The sequence below is a fragment of the Calypte anna genome, chromosome 20 (genome assembly GCF_003957555.1).
Source record: "Calypte anna isolate BGI_N300 chromosome 20, bCalAnn1_v1.p, whole genome shotgun sequence".
In the NCBI taxonomy this organism is placed as follows: domain Eukaryota; kingdom Metazoa; phylum Chordata; class Aves; order Apodiformes; family Trochilidae; genus Calypte; species Calypte anna.
The window spans coordinates 11,593,964-11,609,762 of record NC_044265.1 but is presented as its reverse complement, the minus strand read 5'-3'; the positions used below and the strand labels follow the sequence as shown (position 1 = coordinate 11,609,762).

The window sequence follows — 15,799 nt, the reverse complement described above, 5'->3', positions numbered from 1 at the left end:
GACAGGACCTGCTCTGTGCCACTGACCTGCTGAAGATGTCAACATGTACAATGTTATCAGTTCAGAAATAGGCACAGCTTTCAGTGCTTTGAAACTAGCCCAAAGGTGCCTGGGAATAGGGAGCTTTATCTCAGATAGGTATTTTCAGTCCAGGCCTCTCCACTCTCCCATTCTGGCTCTTGAAAAGCCTCTTTTCCAGCTGATTTAGCTGCTGTCACCATCTCTACACTGCAGGAAGGCTGACCAGGACAGTCCTCTGGTGACCACAGCCTGTGCTCAAGGGTCTCTTGCCCACAAAGCAGTAACAATAGGTGCCACTTGTAAAGGTTTCCTGTTGATATCCACCAAGGGGGTGGAACTGGCACAGCCTCTGTAAGCAGCTCCTCAGCCTCCTGACAGCCAGGACCTGGTTTTGCAGGTCTAAAGGAGGACTGGTCTAGCAGCAGGCACAGCAAGGACCAAGTGTCCCAGTCCCTGGCCAGAGGGAGCTCAGCCCTTCCCCAGGACACCCTAAGGGTCCTTAGGCCACTTGGACAGGGTCTGCAGTGCTCCAGACACAAGGCTGCTGGAGCTCTTAGGGGCTCCCTGGCCTCACCCCACAACCTGGCTGCTCACAGCTGAATGCTGCCCAGCAAAGTGTGGGCAGAGGCTGTCCCCAGGCTCAAGGAGAGGAGAGCTGCAGAGCTGCTCCTGCTCAGGAAAGCATTAGACCCCATCAGGTGGAGCAAGGCACTGCTGGAACAGTAATGTTTCATTTATCAGTCCTCGGGTTGAGTTTACAGGTTAGAAGAGCTGTGTCTGGGTTCCTGCACAATCACCAGCATCTTGCCCCTCCTGTTGGCCATGTCCCACACCTGAAAGGTGACAGGGTTTGTTCCTGGCTCACAGTTCACTAGCCCAGGGGCCAAACCACAGCCATTAGTGCCCTGGCATTGCTCAGAACCCAGCCAGGTACAGCCCTCAGCTGGGAGACACAGGGACACCTCTACAGCACGGTACCTACAGCAGCATCAGTAACAATGGTGTCTGAGGTGTTAGAATGGAGGCTTTACTGCAGAAACAAGAATTACTGCCTTAAAAATAAATAAAGAAGCACTGTTACACAGAAGTTAATGATGATTTCTCATTTTGCCACCTCAGGCTCTGGCAGTGCCATTCCCTCCTCACACTTAGTGCCACACTGGCTGTTTTGCCAGCAGAGAAATGAAATGCTTGCAGGAGGTTCCACAGAAGCTGCTCCAGCACAGATGCCCTTTCTGCTGCTATGAGCCCAGGGACTGCAGACAGCTGTGGCTGCTGAAACCACAGCTCTGCCCCCCAAAACAAGTTCTCATCCCAGGGGCTGGGATCACACACAGGTTTGGGCAAGTCACACTCATTAGGCCCATTCCTTAGCAAGCAGCAGAGCACAGAAACAGGGGGTGACAGTGACAAGGGGGTCACTGCCTGGACTGGGGTTTAAGCCCATTTCAAACACTGTGCAATACCTTCCAAACCTGCCAGAACTCTGCAGCAGAGTTGCATCTGACAGGAGCCTTGCTAGGATGAGCTGCACAGACTGATGCTACTGAGCTATGTACAGGACAAAGTAAGAGTGAACCATTAAACATTTACATGTTTATTATAATTACAATTTACATTACTCCAAAGAGCAGCCCCACTGCTATGTTCTAATTCTTAGCAATAAAGTCCTACAAAAATAAATCCAAGCTTTTACAGTAACCTAGGTCAATGCATAACTAAAAAATTCTAGCAATGTAAGGGGTTCAGTCATCAAGGTGCTTTTTCAACAGAATTCCCTACCAACCAAAAAAGGGACACATGCCTATAGCAATTTAACCCACTTATTCATGCAAAGAAATGTAACCCCCCCAGCCCCTCTCCCCACATACAGAGTTTTAAAAACAAAAAGAAAAACAACTAAACTATTTACAGTATGGGGGGGGTATAGAGGAAACAAATTAAACATGCCCATCTGTTAAACTTCATTACATGGACTCCCATCCCTAGTTTAATGAAAACATTCCATAGTGTTCCACCACATCTACTTGTGTACAGAGAACTGTTTGTGTTTGGTACTAATTGTGAGCAAGGTACAAATTCAGGCAATAAAGTCAGAGCTTCAGCTCTTTCTCAGACAGTCACTTACTGCCAAAATCTCTTTATTCTGAACACGGGAGCAGCCACTTGCTGCTGCTCCTGTCCTGCTGAGGGCACAGCACGCTGCCCCCCACACTGCCCTGACCCAGTAAGGAGCTCCAAAGCCTCTGAGGAACACCCAGAACCCTTCAGCTCCAGGGAGAGTCACAGTTCTGTGTAAACCTGTAGTACCTCCCCATCAGTACCAGCCAACAAACAGTTGTACAGTCATTTACACTACTACATGATCAACAATCCAGTATTCCCAAGTGACAATATACATAGCTCCTCAGCACCAGGAATCCATTCTTCCAGATACCAAGTGCAACTTCACACCTGCTGCTGAGAACAGTGAAACCAGCAGCACCAAAGAATCCATTTGGTTACTCAGAACAAACAAATTATAGCTGGTTTATTTCAAGTGAGCTTTGGTTCCATGTTAAAACAGCGTGATTTATCTTCTTCAGGGTTCAGAAAAGGAGTCTGACTTCAAGCTTAGACTATAGCAGCCTTTGAGAAACCCAGAAAGAAGAACCATGTAAGTTAGTCTGCACTTAAAAAAGAAAACAAAACACACAAACAAAAAAAGACACCCTGAAGAAGGTACCCCTGAACACATTCCCTCTTCCAAAGAATATTCCAGCTGACAGCTGCTGGTCCAAAATAAGTCCAGAATATAAGCAGTAGTACATGAAGTTCTGTCACTTGAGCTGAGACAGTAAACAATATGAACCATTTTCCCACATTAGTGCAGCAGTTGGTTGTTTTCTTTCTATATACAGTTTCATCCTCTCAGGGGAGATGTTAGAACCTATTCAGAAAAAATAGGAGCATTAGATTTGGTATGATGGGGATCTTCTCCCATGAAAAAAGAAAAGCAGCAAAGTTCACACCTATGTATCAACTGAGATGCTTAGCTAGAGACTGAGCAATAACAAGCAGCTTTTGCTTTCTCAGACAAAAGGCCAGCCCAAGAAATCAAGAGGACAAGCAACATCCTAAAGAACTTGTTGAAACCACTACTATTTCCTTCTATCACAGATGAAATAAGGAACAACCCTTGATATATCCATGAGAGCACAGAGCAAGAGAGGTTGTGCAGACAGTTAAGGCAAGGAGTAAGGGACACCCCTGGCTCAGAGAGTATTTATTCTTGCTAAAAAACTTGCCTTTGAAGTTACACTCTGCCAGTACCAGCTCTGTGAGTGGTTTGGTTTCTCCTTGCTGCTCCATTACCCCTTCCACCTCGGAATCCACCACGAAAGCTGCGGCCGCGGAGGAAGCGCCCGGATACCCCAAATGTCTCTGTGTTGAGCTTCCTCTCTTCAGCCCATGTGGTACGCCTGGAACTGGGCAGGACAGCATTCAGATTTAATAGAAACATTAAAAAGCCACCAAATCATTTAGCCAGGAAGCATCAAGCACCTTATTTTGTTGAACTAAGCTGCAGCAACAAGCAGCTGCATTGTACACAAGCTGGCTAACTCAGTTCCTCTGCTAAGCAAGGATTTCCAAGTGACAGCTGTTGGCTTTTGTAAGCTACTTTCATACTGGAAAACTAAAGCTGTGCCTAGAAAAGAACTGAAAATGATCTTACTAGTACTTTCAACCCCATCTTGTTTCCTTGAAAAATACAAAACTCCAGTGAGGCACCTCCAGAAACCTGGGGAGCCCTGTCACAAGTGAGGTTCAGCAGACTGCTAGGGGAAGCTCAACAGCAGCACCGTGTCCCTTCCTCCTACAGCCAGCACTGGGGAGGAAGCTTTGCTTGAGCAAAGCAGAAACATTACCACGAGAATTTCACACACTGACACTAAAGAGAAGTCAGACTTCACCAGGCACTTGGTATCTGTGTCAGCAGCAAGAGATGAAGCTTTCTTTTAGTACTCTCAACATTTAATTTAATGTATTTCCACAAACAGACCTGGCCTCCTCTCTGCCCAAACTCCAGGCTTAGCTTGCTCCTGTCTGCAAGTTGCACCATCTTCAGCACAGCATGACCCTGATGATGCCTCCTCCCACAGACGAGATAGGAAATTTGTTTAAAATCCATGGGTTCAAAGTCAGTACATGGAAACAGAACTGGAAATTCCTGTATCATAGTTTAGGTAAGTATATCAGTATCAGTTGAAACCCCTGCTTTTTGTTTTATCCCACTGCATGAAGCTTGGTTAATACCACTCATGAGCTACCAAATACAGGGCAATACTCCCTTCTAAAGATTGTTTTGCTGACTTTTTGGCAAGGATTTTATAAGGAATTAAACCATGTAACACAGATTATGTCTAGAATTCGATGCCCAAAAGTGCACTTCCAAAAAGCAAGCTTTTAGAAACTACTCACCTGGATTTCAGTTCTGAAGAAATGTTGTCAAAGAAAGACTTGGATTTATCATAATAGCAGTTGGGTCCCAGAAGGTCCTCCTCTGCATTACTGTCATTGTTTTGAGGTGCCACTCCAGGGTCCCCTTTTTCTTCCCCCGTCTCTGCTTTGTCATCTGAAGATAATAAAATGTATTACACTTCTTTGATGCATACTGAAGAGCCATCTGTTCTCTTCCTCCCTCAAGATTTGAGATGCTGTCACATGTAATCATGCAGTTTCTCAGAATGGGATTGTCTATGCAGTGTTTACTACTAGGCTCAGCAACTTGTATTTAATGAAGTCACAAACCTTTAAAGTTTAGTTTCTTCTTGAATTCTTTATCAAGTTCCTCTCTGTTGAATTGTGCATTTGCACTTTCAAAGTCAAAGTCACCTTCAAACTTTATGGTATTCTCCTTTACAGTAGTTGGTCTGTTTTGTCCTCTCGAACGGTTTCTGGTTCTCCTGTTCCCTGCAAGCAGGAGAGTTTAAACACTTGGTAACCAGGGCTAAGACTTGGGAATTTCTGGCTTCAGGTCCTGTAGTTAGGCCACTTTGAAAGTTAATTCTGAACTTGGCTGTAGAAGACCTATTACAGCAATACTTTAACTTTCTGAAAAGCATTCCTGGATGTCAGTCTTACCGTTAAGACAAGAGTACACCACCCTTTCCTTCCAGGGTGATTAGAGGAAGTCAAGAAATGCCAAGGAAAATTGGAAAAACTGGGGAAAAACTATTTCCTGCAAGCATTAGTCTACAAACCTGTCACAATAGTTAGGAGCAGCAGGTTGTTGGTTTCAGAAAATCTACCCAAGACTCATCTACCCACAAAGGGAGCTTGTACTTTGTACAGGTTCTGGTTTACAACTGAGAAGCTACCAACTCCTTTTTGGAAAAGCAATAACCCCTTCCACAGTGCTGGTCTCAGGCAAATTAATTTGAAGACCTCAGTGTCCAAAGTTCTGCCTTTTCTCCTTTTGTTTGGGCAGAATTAAAAGTGCAGTCTTGAGACAAGAACTCTCCTAGATGGATGCAAGGGCCCCATAGTTCCTCTCAGTTATAAGAGCTCTGGAAATAATTATCTGCCCTTCCCAGTAAAATTACTTAATGTTTAGAAGACATCTGGTTGTTGCTACCAACTTACGGCATGGATTTTTATAATGTACCTTCAGGTTTCCAGAAGACACCAGAACTTTGTCCCTGACATGTTCTGAACTTCTGTGACTCCAGAACCTATTCTGCTAGGGAAGCATCTCTGGAGTCTGAAAGATTTGGTTTCATTTTGCTCTGTCTTCTATTCAATAATTCTTCACTGAAATCAGCAGTATTTGCCTTTATAAGATGAAGTAACCATTTTGTGTCAGGTTAACCTACCAGATCTTCTCCTCTGAGGTCTTCTGTTCTCATCATTCACCTGTCCCTGGGCTGGCACAGGTGCTGTCTGGACTGGATCTACTGAACAAGAAGGACAGACTCAACTGAGCACAAAGGCAAAACAGGAAGAGTTTCATCTTGCTTTGCACCTTTAAAAGATGCTTAAAAGCACCACTTTAGAGCTGAAGTGGTGCATACATACCCCCTGTCTTGCTGCTGCTCTGGGGCACCTGCCGCCCGTTGCGTGGAACCCCGGGAGTGACTTTCACTGGGGGTGGCTTTTGAGAGTTCATGTTGTCAACTGGGCCAGTCTGAACAGCCTGCTCTACCATGGGGCTTTTCCGGACTGGGTGAACAGGAGGAAAGCCAGCACCTGGAAAAAAATCCCAATGACTGAGTGCCTCTCAGAAAAACGTGCCAACACCATTCAAACCCTGCCCACTTCTACGGAGAAACCGTTTTGTTAAGCGTTACTCAAAACCTTGAGTGTGCATCAGTGCAGTGGCATATAAGTGCCATTTAAGTGGCACATACACTGGGTAAGGCACTGCTGCCACAGGAGTCTTGGCTCTCAAATCCAGAGCCTTAAAATTAGGGAATCTACCCATTTATTTCTTAAACCAAGTTAGACACACATTAGATAAGCAAGCCAGGTCAGCCTCACAGAGCGTTTATACCAAGAATCTAATTTCTAGGTGTATCCTCGTTTATGCAGGATTTTACTTTACACAATACTTTAAATCTGAAGCAAAAATCCACCATTTTGAAACCACTCAAGAAAGCTTCCCCACTTTGTCAAAGTTTTGAAGCAAAAGCGTAACCACGTCAACTACAGCCCATTTTGTAAACTGCTTTTAGAAGTCCTTCAACTTCATTGCTTAGTGTTAGCTTTCAGACAAAGAAAACCTGAAACCAGACCAGGATCTCAAAGTTACCCTTTTAAATTCCTTCTTGGTCAAGGCCAAAGTGTTACCAAGACTTCTGTTGCTCTTCCATCCAGGCTTATTTATTCACACTACAAAACATGTAAATACTTTTCATGGTTTGGTATTCCTCACACCAATTATATTAAAAAGTGACAGTCTTCAGTACTCAGAAGAAACACTGCATTCTAGATTTAATTAGAAGTTTTGGAGTACTAGAGGTTTATGGAGTTATGCATAAGAACTGCTCGGAAGCAAACTTTTAATTGAACATACTTTAAGAGCAAGAAATGCAAAAAGCTGAAGAGTACACACAAACCAAGCCACTGACACTTCTGGGTCACCCAAGTCCACATGAGATATACCCAGTAGGTAACATCATGCAGGTTCCCAGTTAATGTACACCTGGAAAACTTGCAAGGAAGACAGACATATCCTAAGGATTATTCAGTAGGACAAAGCTGCTGTGCAAGTTTAACATGAGAAAGTTTCAAAGCTCAGACAGAATATCGAGAAAGGATGTACAGACAGATGGCCAAAACTAGAGAGTAAGTAAAAGTTTCATGCCAACACAAGCATACATGCTGAAGTTAAAAACAGACAAAACTAATTACCATGTTTAAATGCAGGCTGCACCTGGTCTCTCTGCTCTGAGGATGGTCAGTCTAGTATCTCTACTCAACTTCCTTTGAAAGTTTTTACACATAGAAGCAAGCACCCAGAACTGTTATGTCAGCCTACCACAACTCAGGAATTGTTTACTGTTAGTCATGCTTTACTAAGTGGGAGTCTTGACAAGGTACTATGCCCCATCATGCATGAAATCTGTCCTGATGTTTCCTTGATGACAGCAATATTCCTGGATTCACTATTAACCTATGTCTCTAAAAGCAAAGCCACCCACAATTTAAGCAGTGTGCTTGCACTTCCAGGAAACATTAATTCCTCACCCAGTCTCTAAGGTGAGATGTTCCTGGATAGGATGCAGCACATCAACAACTCTAAATCTCAGCCTTCTCCTTGATACTTACACACAAGAGGATCTGCTGTCCTGTACTTTTCCTTTCTCCTGTCTCTCTAATTGATACTTCTAGGACAGGAGGAATATTTCATGTAACAAAAGGCAAAACCAGCTGAGAACAAACTAGTTCTACCAGCATTACCCATATAATTACTATCCTTCTTGGAAGGGTTAACAAGGTACAGAGTGTTTGCAAGTGCCATGCAGTTCTTCCAAATATTTGGAGTCCTCAAACTGCTGTTACCCTTGGAAGAGAGCTGATGGGGCTCTGAAGACATGTCAGGCTCTGAAACAGGTTGTGGAGACGGAGAAGAACTAGGGCTGGAAGCAGCTGCTGATGCTGGAGGGCTTACCAATTTCTCTAAAGAGATAGAGGGAAGAAGAGAAAGCAAAGATACTTGGATAAGATACAAGGTAGCGAAACATCTGAAGGACTTGGAAAGAGACACAAGAATCTCTAGAACAGCATTAGAGCAGCTTATTTACAGTCCTCTGCAGGAACGCAAGTTCTTTTTACATATGATGTATATGTAAGGTATGACAGGAGAGAAATTAATTGGCCTCAACTGTTATGAATTCACATTACTTTCAGAAAGAAATTTTAGCTGTTCAGTATGTTTTTGTCTTGCATGAACACGTGTGTGTGTGTGTGTGTGTGTGTGTGTTAGTGGAACACTGTCCTCCTTGCAATAAGACAAGTGCTCAAAGTTTTTAACTCCTTGTTCACTGTGTGTTGCAGCCTGATGCTTGCCAAGGAATTCAGTGAGTTACTGGCATTTGGTTTCATGGTAGCTGCATAGAAGGACCAGACCTTTATTCTAGCAAGTAAAGTTTTTACTTACCTAAACCTAAGGAAGCTGCATACTGCTGGCTAAGTAAAGAGCTGGCAGCAAGCTGGCTGTAAGGTGGCATACCTCTAAACGGGCTGTAAGGCACATGTGGCTGAAAGGATGATGTAGAGGCAGAGCCCAGTGAAGACTGTAACAAGACAAAGTACATTTCCATTTACAGTGTTCAGAAGTCAATTTGCTTTGGCAGTGATTTTCTACTTCAGGTACAGCATTACTAAAGCTTAAGCAAACACTGAGAAGGGTTAGTTTACCTCTATGATTTTCTTGCATTCTCAGCTAGGGAGACTAGCTGTGACTTCTGTTGACTGAAGTCTTTAATGCTGCTGCTTTTTTTTAAACATTACAACAAAATTCAGGATACTTCCAGCTGAAGATTCCTGGAGACTCTTAATGGCCTTCATTTTTATAAGTTTATACCAAAATCAAAGTCTTTCATCACATACCACAGCTTTCTACCAACACTTGAGGCTAACTTACTTGAACAATGGCAGGATCTTGTGGTAGAGTATGTTGGGCTTTTGGAGGTTCACAGACAGTGATGTCTTTGATGTCACTTCCTCGAAAAATAATGTATTCATAGATCTCTTCTCTGGGAGGAGCAGGTCTGTCTGTGGGTCGGTCTTCAGTACCAAAGGATCTCACTTGAGCATTAGAAAGATTGCTGTTAGCATTGTGCAACTTTATGATTTATGTAATTAAAAAAATACTCTCCTAATAGTTGTCAAGAGGGAACAACAACAACAAATTGTTATCCCCAGAACCCTGACTCTCCTTGTCACACAATTCTGTTCCCTCAAATGCCAACTTTTTCAGCAGCCTGTACAAACAGTTTTGTTTACACCAAGCTGTGAAGGTAAAGACCACAGACCACCTGGAGTGAAGAATCTTACTCCAGAAGCAAGGGACTTCCCCCCACAGTGCCATATTCCACCTCCTTCCCCAGCTCTTCTAAGAATCCCACTGGAGACAACTGCCCCTGCAACAGACCCCAAGGGAGGCCCCTGAAGCAGCAAGGGAAAACTTAGAAACCTTTAGAGTTTAAACTTCCACCTTTGTTTTTATATATTTATTATACAGAGAAAGGTAAAATTTCCCCAATGACAAGAGCTTCCTATTAAAAATCTCCCTGCACTGCATGCCACTGGTTTTCTGATTAATATCCACAAACTTTTAGTGATAAATCCAAAGCTTCAGTGCCCACTGAGACTTTCCTGAGCCCATCTATCAAACACCTGAACAGGTTCCAACCAGGGATGTTGCACATTAGAGTGGAAAAAACCCGCAATTGACTGTGTGGCAGCTATTGGGTAGAAGCATAAATGCATCTGAGCCATTAAAGAGGAGGTCAGACTCAGACTTACTGGATTATTAGTGCAGAAAAATCAGTTGTATAGTTACACCAGACACACAAAAGCTTGACATTTCAGCCACAAGCTGAAGCTCATTAAGTTTATTAGTCTGGTTGTCTTCTGTCTTTGGGAGGTTTTGCCAGTTCAGATAAGCACCAGCACACAGGGGTTGGATGTATGGTTTCTGTCAATAGGAGAATTCTGTATTGGAGCTGCATGAGTTGCTGCTAACAGGTCACAACAGAAGTGCTCAACCTCTCTGCCAGGACACCACCAGGATTTCTACAGAACCTTTAATTACATCCTTTACAGACCTTTCACAAGCATCTGCCATGTCACAGTCTGTAGTGATGTGCCAGCCAGCTTCCACTCCCACAGCACAGACAGATGACAGGAGATGGGGGGCACCACAACCTCCCTGGAAAAAGGGTAGCAAACCAGTGGATCCAGCCCAGTGTTGAGCATCCCCAGTACACTACACTGGTACTAACTTGCTAGGAATGTTGGTGGTTGTAGACAGAGCTACTCCTCAAGAGAAGTGTTCTCAGAGGTCAAAAACTGTCCAGGTGTTTCCCCACCACCACCAAGCAGCAGTTGTCACCTCTGTTCAACATGGCTGTGAGCTCACCAGCAGCAGAAAGCCCTGGGTGCAGGTCAGTGCCAAATTCTGTCCTTATACTGATGCTCTTTAGCACCTCAGCTTTCACCTGACTGGGAGGGAATCTGAGGTGTTACAACAACAAACTGTCAGTTGCTTCCTCTGGATGCCTCTCTTCCTTTAGTTCCTAGGGTATATAACCTCTGAGTTATTTTAGCCCTCCAGCTGCTGTTTGATCATATTACAGCTGTAACCCAGTCAACTAGAAACAGATTATAAACTGAAGGCACCACTCGTGGCCTTTTAGACATGAACTGTACCACTGGTATCCCTGCTCAAGATTAAATTATTTCAGTACAGAGCTCAGGGCAAGCTATACTAAAATCATCCAGGCACTACTGAGGAATCTCTTGGCTAGCTTGAGAAGCACCACATCTCACCTGAGCATGGGGATCAGGCTGTCACAGCTTCCACATGGAGAAAAACACAGCCTGCAAAGCCCAAAGCTGCCCAGGCAGCTTGGGACCAGTGGATTGGTCCCAAGGTTTCCAACTAAAAAGGCAGAAAACTGTGACCCTGTATGCAAAACAGCAATGAGGGCATTTGAGAGGGCTCTAGGAGTCCAGCATGCCTGCCCCTACATCTGAAGTGTTGAACAGCTTCTAGTACATCACAAGCTTTTAAGTTTCTGGAAGGCTGTTGTCCATGAAGAGCTACAGCAACTACTGTTTACAGATGAACAGATGAACAGGAAATCAATCCCAAACCACACTGCAGAGGGTGTTTTATAACAGTTTGTGCTCCTGTAGGGTCTGTGAAGCCAGACCTCTGCAGGGTCAGGAAGCATCACAAGAGTGGCAATGTCTGGAAAGCAGAGCTCATGTGAGTACTTCTTGCTCAGAAACTCTGGTTTCTTCAGATTTCTGCAAAAGAGGGACTAAGTTTCTGGTGTTTGTTACAGACAGAACAGCAATGGGCTTAAACTTTCTTTGCAATTTAAGTTAGCATCTAACAGACAACTTCCTTGCAGTGCTTAATTAAGCACATGGAATCTCCTTATCCATTGTTTAGAGACACTGTGCATGTGGAGAGACATAACAGGAACCAAATACAAATCAGTTGAAGTTAGCCCTACTTCAAATAAGAGTCTGAGCCTGGTTCCTTCCTGAGGTCTCCTTCACCCTAATTTTTACTTTTATATCACTTGGATTACAAAAGTAAAGAGAACAGCACTTACATTACATACTGAAGTTGCCTGGGGCTTTAGAGGTGGCATCTAGGGCTTCATAATAATTTATTAGCTTTGAACAACTTCATGTCAGTAATTCATGGTTGTTCTAACCCTTCAGAGATGGAGTGTTTTAAACTGCTGCCTCCCCTAAGCACAGAGTTGATGCTGTCACCAACTTCAACACTGTTGCTGTGTTCATAATTCTGACACTAATTTCTGATAAAGTCTCTAAATTTAAAAAAAGATGGAAAGCAGGGTTTGTGCTGTAAAGTTCATAGAGCAGCACTTTAAGTGGGGGAAAAAAATACATTCTTCTCCTTTTGTAACTATTTCCTTGGCATTCCAGTTCATCAAAACTGAACACCAATAAATACAAGAACTGCTAGAAATCTTAGAGCATGTGCTTTCTCACACCCTAAAGCACTTTAGTCACACGTGCCTTTGAAACACACCACTTTAAGTTCTGAAGTAGCAGAATGCTGTGTGGAAGCAGAACTACCTGAAAAACACTTATTACTTGCTGCTGGGTAAACGTGAAGACCATCCTGCACATGCAGGAAGGGATTGCACCCTTCTTGCAACCTCTCAATTACTTTGAGTGAAGCATGAAGATTAGTAGCTCTGTTTGGACATTAAAATAAGCGGAAACATCCCTAGAAGAAACTGAATGTGAAAACTCACATTTTAAACTTCAGAATATGCGCCAGTAGGTGTCAAATGCTCATGTCCAGCACTACATAAACATCATGATACTGATTAAATACTGCTGCACAGACTGCCTTGAGGATATTTAAGAATCAGGCAAGTCAGTGTCTCCTGCCAGCAGATAGTTTTTCAAAACAAAAGATGTTTGGTTTGTGGACAATCCTGACTGGATTGCTGAAGGCAAAGAAGAAGGTGTGAACTTCCCAGAACAGGGAAGGACAAAACTCAGGGACAAAAAATAAAAAATAAATCTAATGCACATTAGCTGGAGTAGCCAAACTGGACACGAACAGCAGTACAGAAAAACAATCTTGTTGCTAGACTAAACAAGATAGAGCCGGTTTTTCTGAGAGTAAATACGGGAGTTCCCAGCACAGGTGACAAGTGAATCCAAATGACACCACTTAAGTAGAAGATAAAGATCACTATTTCTACATGGAAACAAGATGCAAAGTCTTGTTGAGCAGCCTGCAAGGTTGGAAGAGCCAGACCCACCGGCTGGTACCGCACAGCACTCAGTGCAGGAGCTCTCACCCTCCTCACCTCACCGGAGTCCAATTATTGATCAAGAAAAGAACAAAGACACAGCAACCCTATTCTCCCCAGCACCGGCCTAGGGCCCTGCTCAAGCCAAGCACCGAGATACCCCCAGCTACCCACACAGACACAGGAGAGGGGAACCAAACCATGCCCGGTGATGCAGACCAGCACCTTTCTGGCTCTGACAACATCAAGGGCAGGCAGCATTGCTGGCTCCTCTTCTTTCTCTTCAGAGCACCGGTAACTTCCCGTGAAGACCAAGGGCTGCTCAGCATCCCAAACACCCCCCGTACCCCCATCCCAGCTCCCAGCGCCCCTTCGGGGAGGCACCAAGCCCCCAGCAAGCACGGCCCGTGCGGAGGAGCCGCCTCCCAAATGCTGACTCACGGAAAGCCAGCAGCGCCGAAAGCTCGGGGCGCACCCCCCGCCGCCCCCCGGCTCCCCGCACCGCGCCTCGGCCCCCTCCGCAGCCCCTCAGGGCGGGCGGGCTCCGGCCGCCTCTCGCCCAGGCCGGGCTCATTGTTCAGGGGACGGAGGAGGCCGGCGAAGCGGGCGGGCCCCCCCGCCTCCCCTCAGCCAGAGAGCAGGGCCGCGGCGCCGGCTCCAGAGCCACGCTAGGCCCGAACCCCCCCTTCGCTCCCTCCTCCTCCCCTTCGCCGCCTCACCCTTGGCCAGCGCCACGGTGGAGTTCTCGGTGTCGATGGTGTAGAGGATGCCCTCATAGCGGATCTGCGCCTTGGAGATCAGGCTGATCTTGCTGCCGATGTAGGGGGTCCCCGAACTCATGGCGGCAGCAGCAGCGGGGGCGCTGGGCCGGGCTGAAGGGAAGGGAGGGACGGAAGGAGGAGGCCGCGCGGGTCTCCGCGGAGCCTCCGCGCCCGCCCACGCACACTGCGGAGCCGGGAGCCCCGCCGCGCCCGCCTTATATAGGGCGGAGGGAGACGGGCTTGGGGGGGGGGGGGGGGTGGCGGGCGGGGGTGTGCTGCGGGAACACTGCGCATGCGCCGCCACCGCCTGCGATTGACCAGACGGGAGACGGGGTCAGGCGCGAGGGGAAGGGGAGGGGAGGGGGGGAAACCCGGATCCCGCGTCACGTGACCCGCCCAGGCGAGGCTGCCACGTGCGCTGTGGGCGGGGCTGGGCGGGGCGGGAGCTCGCGGCCCTCCTCGCGCTGCAGCGGCGCGCGGCTGAGGGGGAGAAGGGCCCCGCCCATCAGCGGGTAACGAGGCAGCGGGTGAGGGACGGACAGAGGGACAGACAGAGGGACTGACTGAGGGACTGACTGACTGATGGGCTGACTGACTGACAGACAGACTGATGGGCTGACTTACTGAGGGACTGACTGACTGACTGACGGGCTGACTGACTGACTCCCTGTCTGTCTGACTGACTGACTGACTAACAGAGGGACTGACTGATGGACTGACTGACTGACTAACAGAGGGACTGACTGAGGGACTGACTGACTGACAGTCTGAGCCAGGCGAGCTGTGGGTCTCCTCCCCTCACGCCCTCAGTGCCATTGTGTCACATCAGGCGGGTGCTCTCTGCGGGAGCTTCTCCCGCCTTCATCCCGCTCTCCCTGGGGTTCTGCAGCACAGAGGCAGCTCCCAGGCTCTGAGGAGGAGCGGGATGGCTGCCTACTGCCCCAGCCCCTTCCCCCCCAGTGCCGTGGCTGCCCAGGAGCTGTGAGCTGCAGAGCACCCCCAGGAGGGATGGACCCGCTGAAGGTGGAGATGTCGTCGAGTGCCCTGGTGAGGAGGGAAGCACAACGCTAGGACACAGCTGGAAAACGAATCTTCCAGTCTCCAGGGACCTGTCCGGCTCCCCAGCCATCTGCGGGTCAGTGAGAGACACCCGTTAGCATCTGGCAAACACAGTCACAGGAGGTGAAGTCACCAGCACCAGGGTGGATGGGGATCAGGCAGGGTGGGTTGGGGCAGGGGGGTCAGAGTGCACAAATCTTGGTGATTTGTGTGATGCACATGAATGAGGTTCCAAACCAGCAGCTGAAGACGATACAGTGGGAGCCATTGTCTCAGTGTCAAGAGACACCTGCTTACCAGTGACAAAACAGTGACACAGCAGTGTGCAGTCCACAGGTTTACCCTGATGTCCCAACAACCTGCTTCCCTGCACACTGTGGCTCAAAGAGCCATTCTCCAAAGGCCCCTAAGTGTCTGCCCTCTGACTTTATAATTTTATGGTGCTGCTCGTCATGCTGTTTATCCAGCCTGACGAGGAGATCTCCCTGTCTGAACAAGGGAGGTGCTTTCCTTCACTCTTAGGAACACATGAACAGTATTCCTGGTGTTAAATTTTCATTGTTGTAGCAGTGACAGAATTGCTAAAAAAAAAACCCCAAAGTAAATTTATTTGTAAATTAATTGGGCAAAAAATTGTTGAATCAGAAAGCCCTTAAAGTCACTCTTTATAGATTTTTAGCTCAGCCTCAAGTATACCCTATACAGAGCAAAAGATTTTTACTGCAGGCAACAGTGCCCTTTAGTGGGCAAATCACTGGTTAGAAACTTCTCTGGTGAAAAAAACCTCACCTAGCTCCCCTGTGGGAAGAGTTTCAAGTTTAACAATGCAGGAAGGTGGAAATGGAGAAAAAATAGGGCAAGAAATAATAAAATGCTCAGTTTGGGGGTAGTAAAAAATAACTATTTTGAATGGGAAAAATTATGTCAGTTTGGGCAACA

General features: G+C 46.4%; 1 protein-coding gene across 8 annotated transcripts; it reads right to left on the bottom strand.

Annotated features, from left to right (window-relative positions):
- Positions 1 to 1,602: 1,602 nt before the first annotated feature.
- Positions 1,603 to 14,125, bottom strand: LSM14B (LSM family member 14B). Of its 8 annotated transcripts, none has more exons than XM_030463170.1 (10): positions 13,760 to 14,125; positions 9,149 to 9,312; positions 8,663 to 8,798; positions 8,065 to 8,181; positions 6,079 to 6,249; positions 5,877 to 5,957; positions 4,813 to 4,974; positions 4,483 to 4,636; positions 3,309 to 3,488; positions 1,603 to 2,950 (listed from the first exon to the last, which is right to left on the bottom strand). In XM_030463170.1, exons 1-9 carry the CDS (start codon positions 13,878 to 13,880, stop codon positions 3,317 to 3,319), a joined length of 1,278 nt encoding a protein of 425 aa, XP_030319030.1. In that variant the 5' UTR covers positions 13,881 to 14,125; the 3' UTR covers positions 1,603 to 2,950; positions 3,309 to 3,316. The 8 variants fall into 8 exon arrangements, with proteins under 8 accessions (XP_030319030.1, XP_030319034.1, XP_030319032.1 ...); XM_030463174.1 differs by having other exon boundaries at positions 4,897 to 4,974; positions 13,760 to 14,047; XM_030463172.1 differs by having other exon boundaries at positions 5,877 to 5,954; positions 13,760 to 14,047.
- Between the last annotated feature and the right edge of the window lie 1,674 nt (positions 14,126 to 15,799).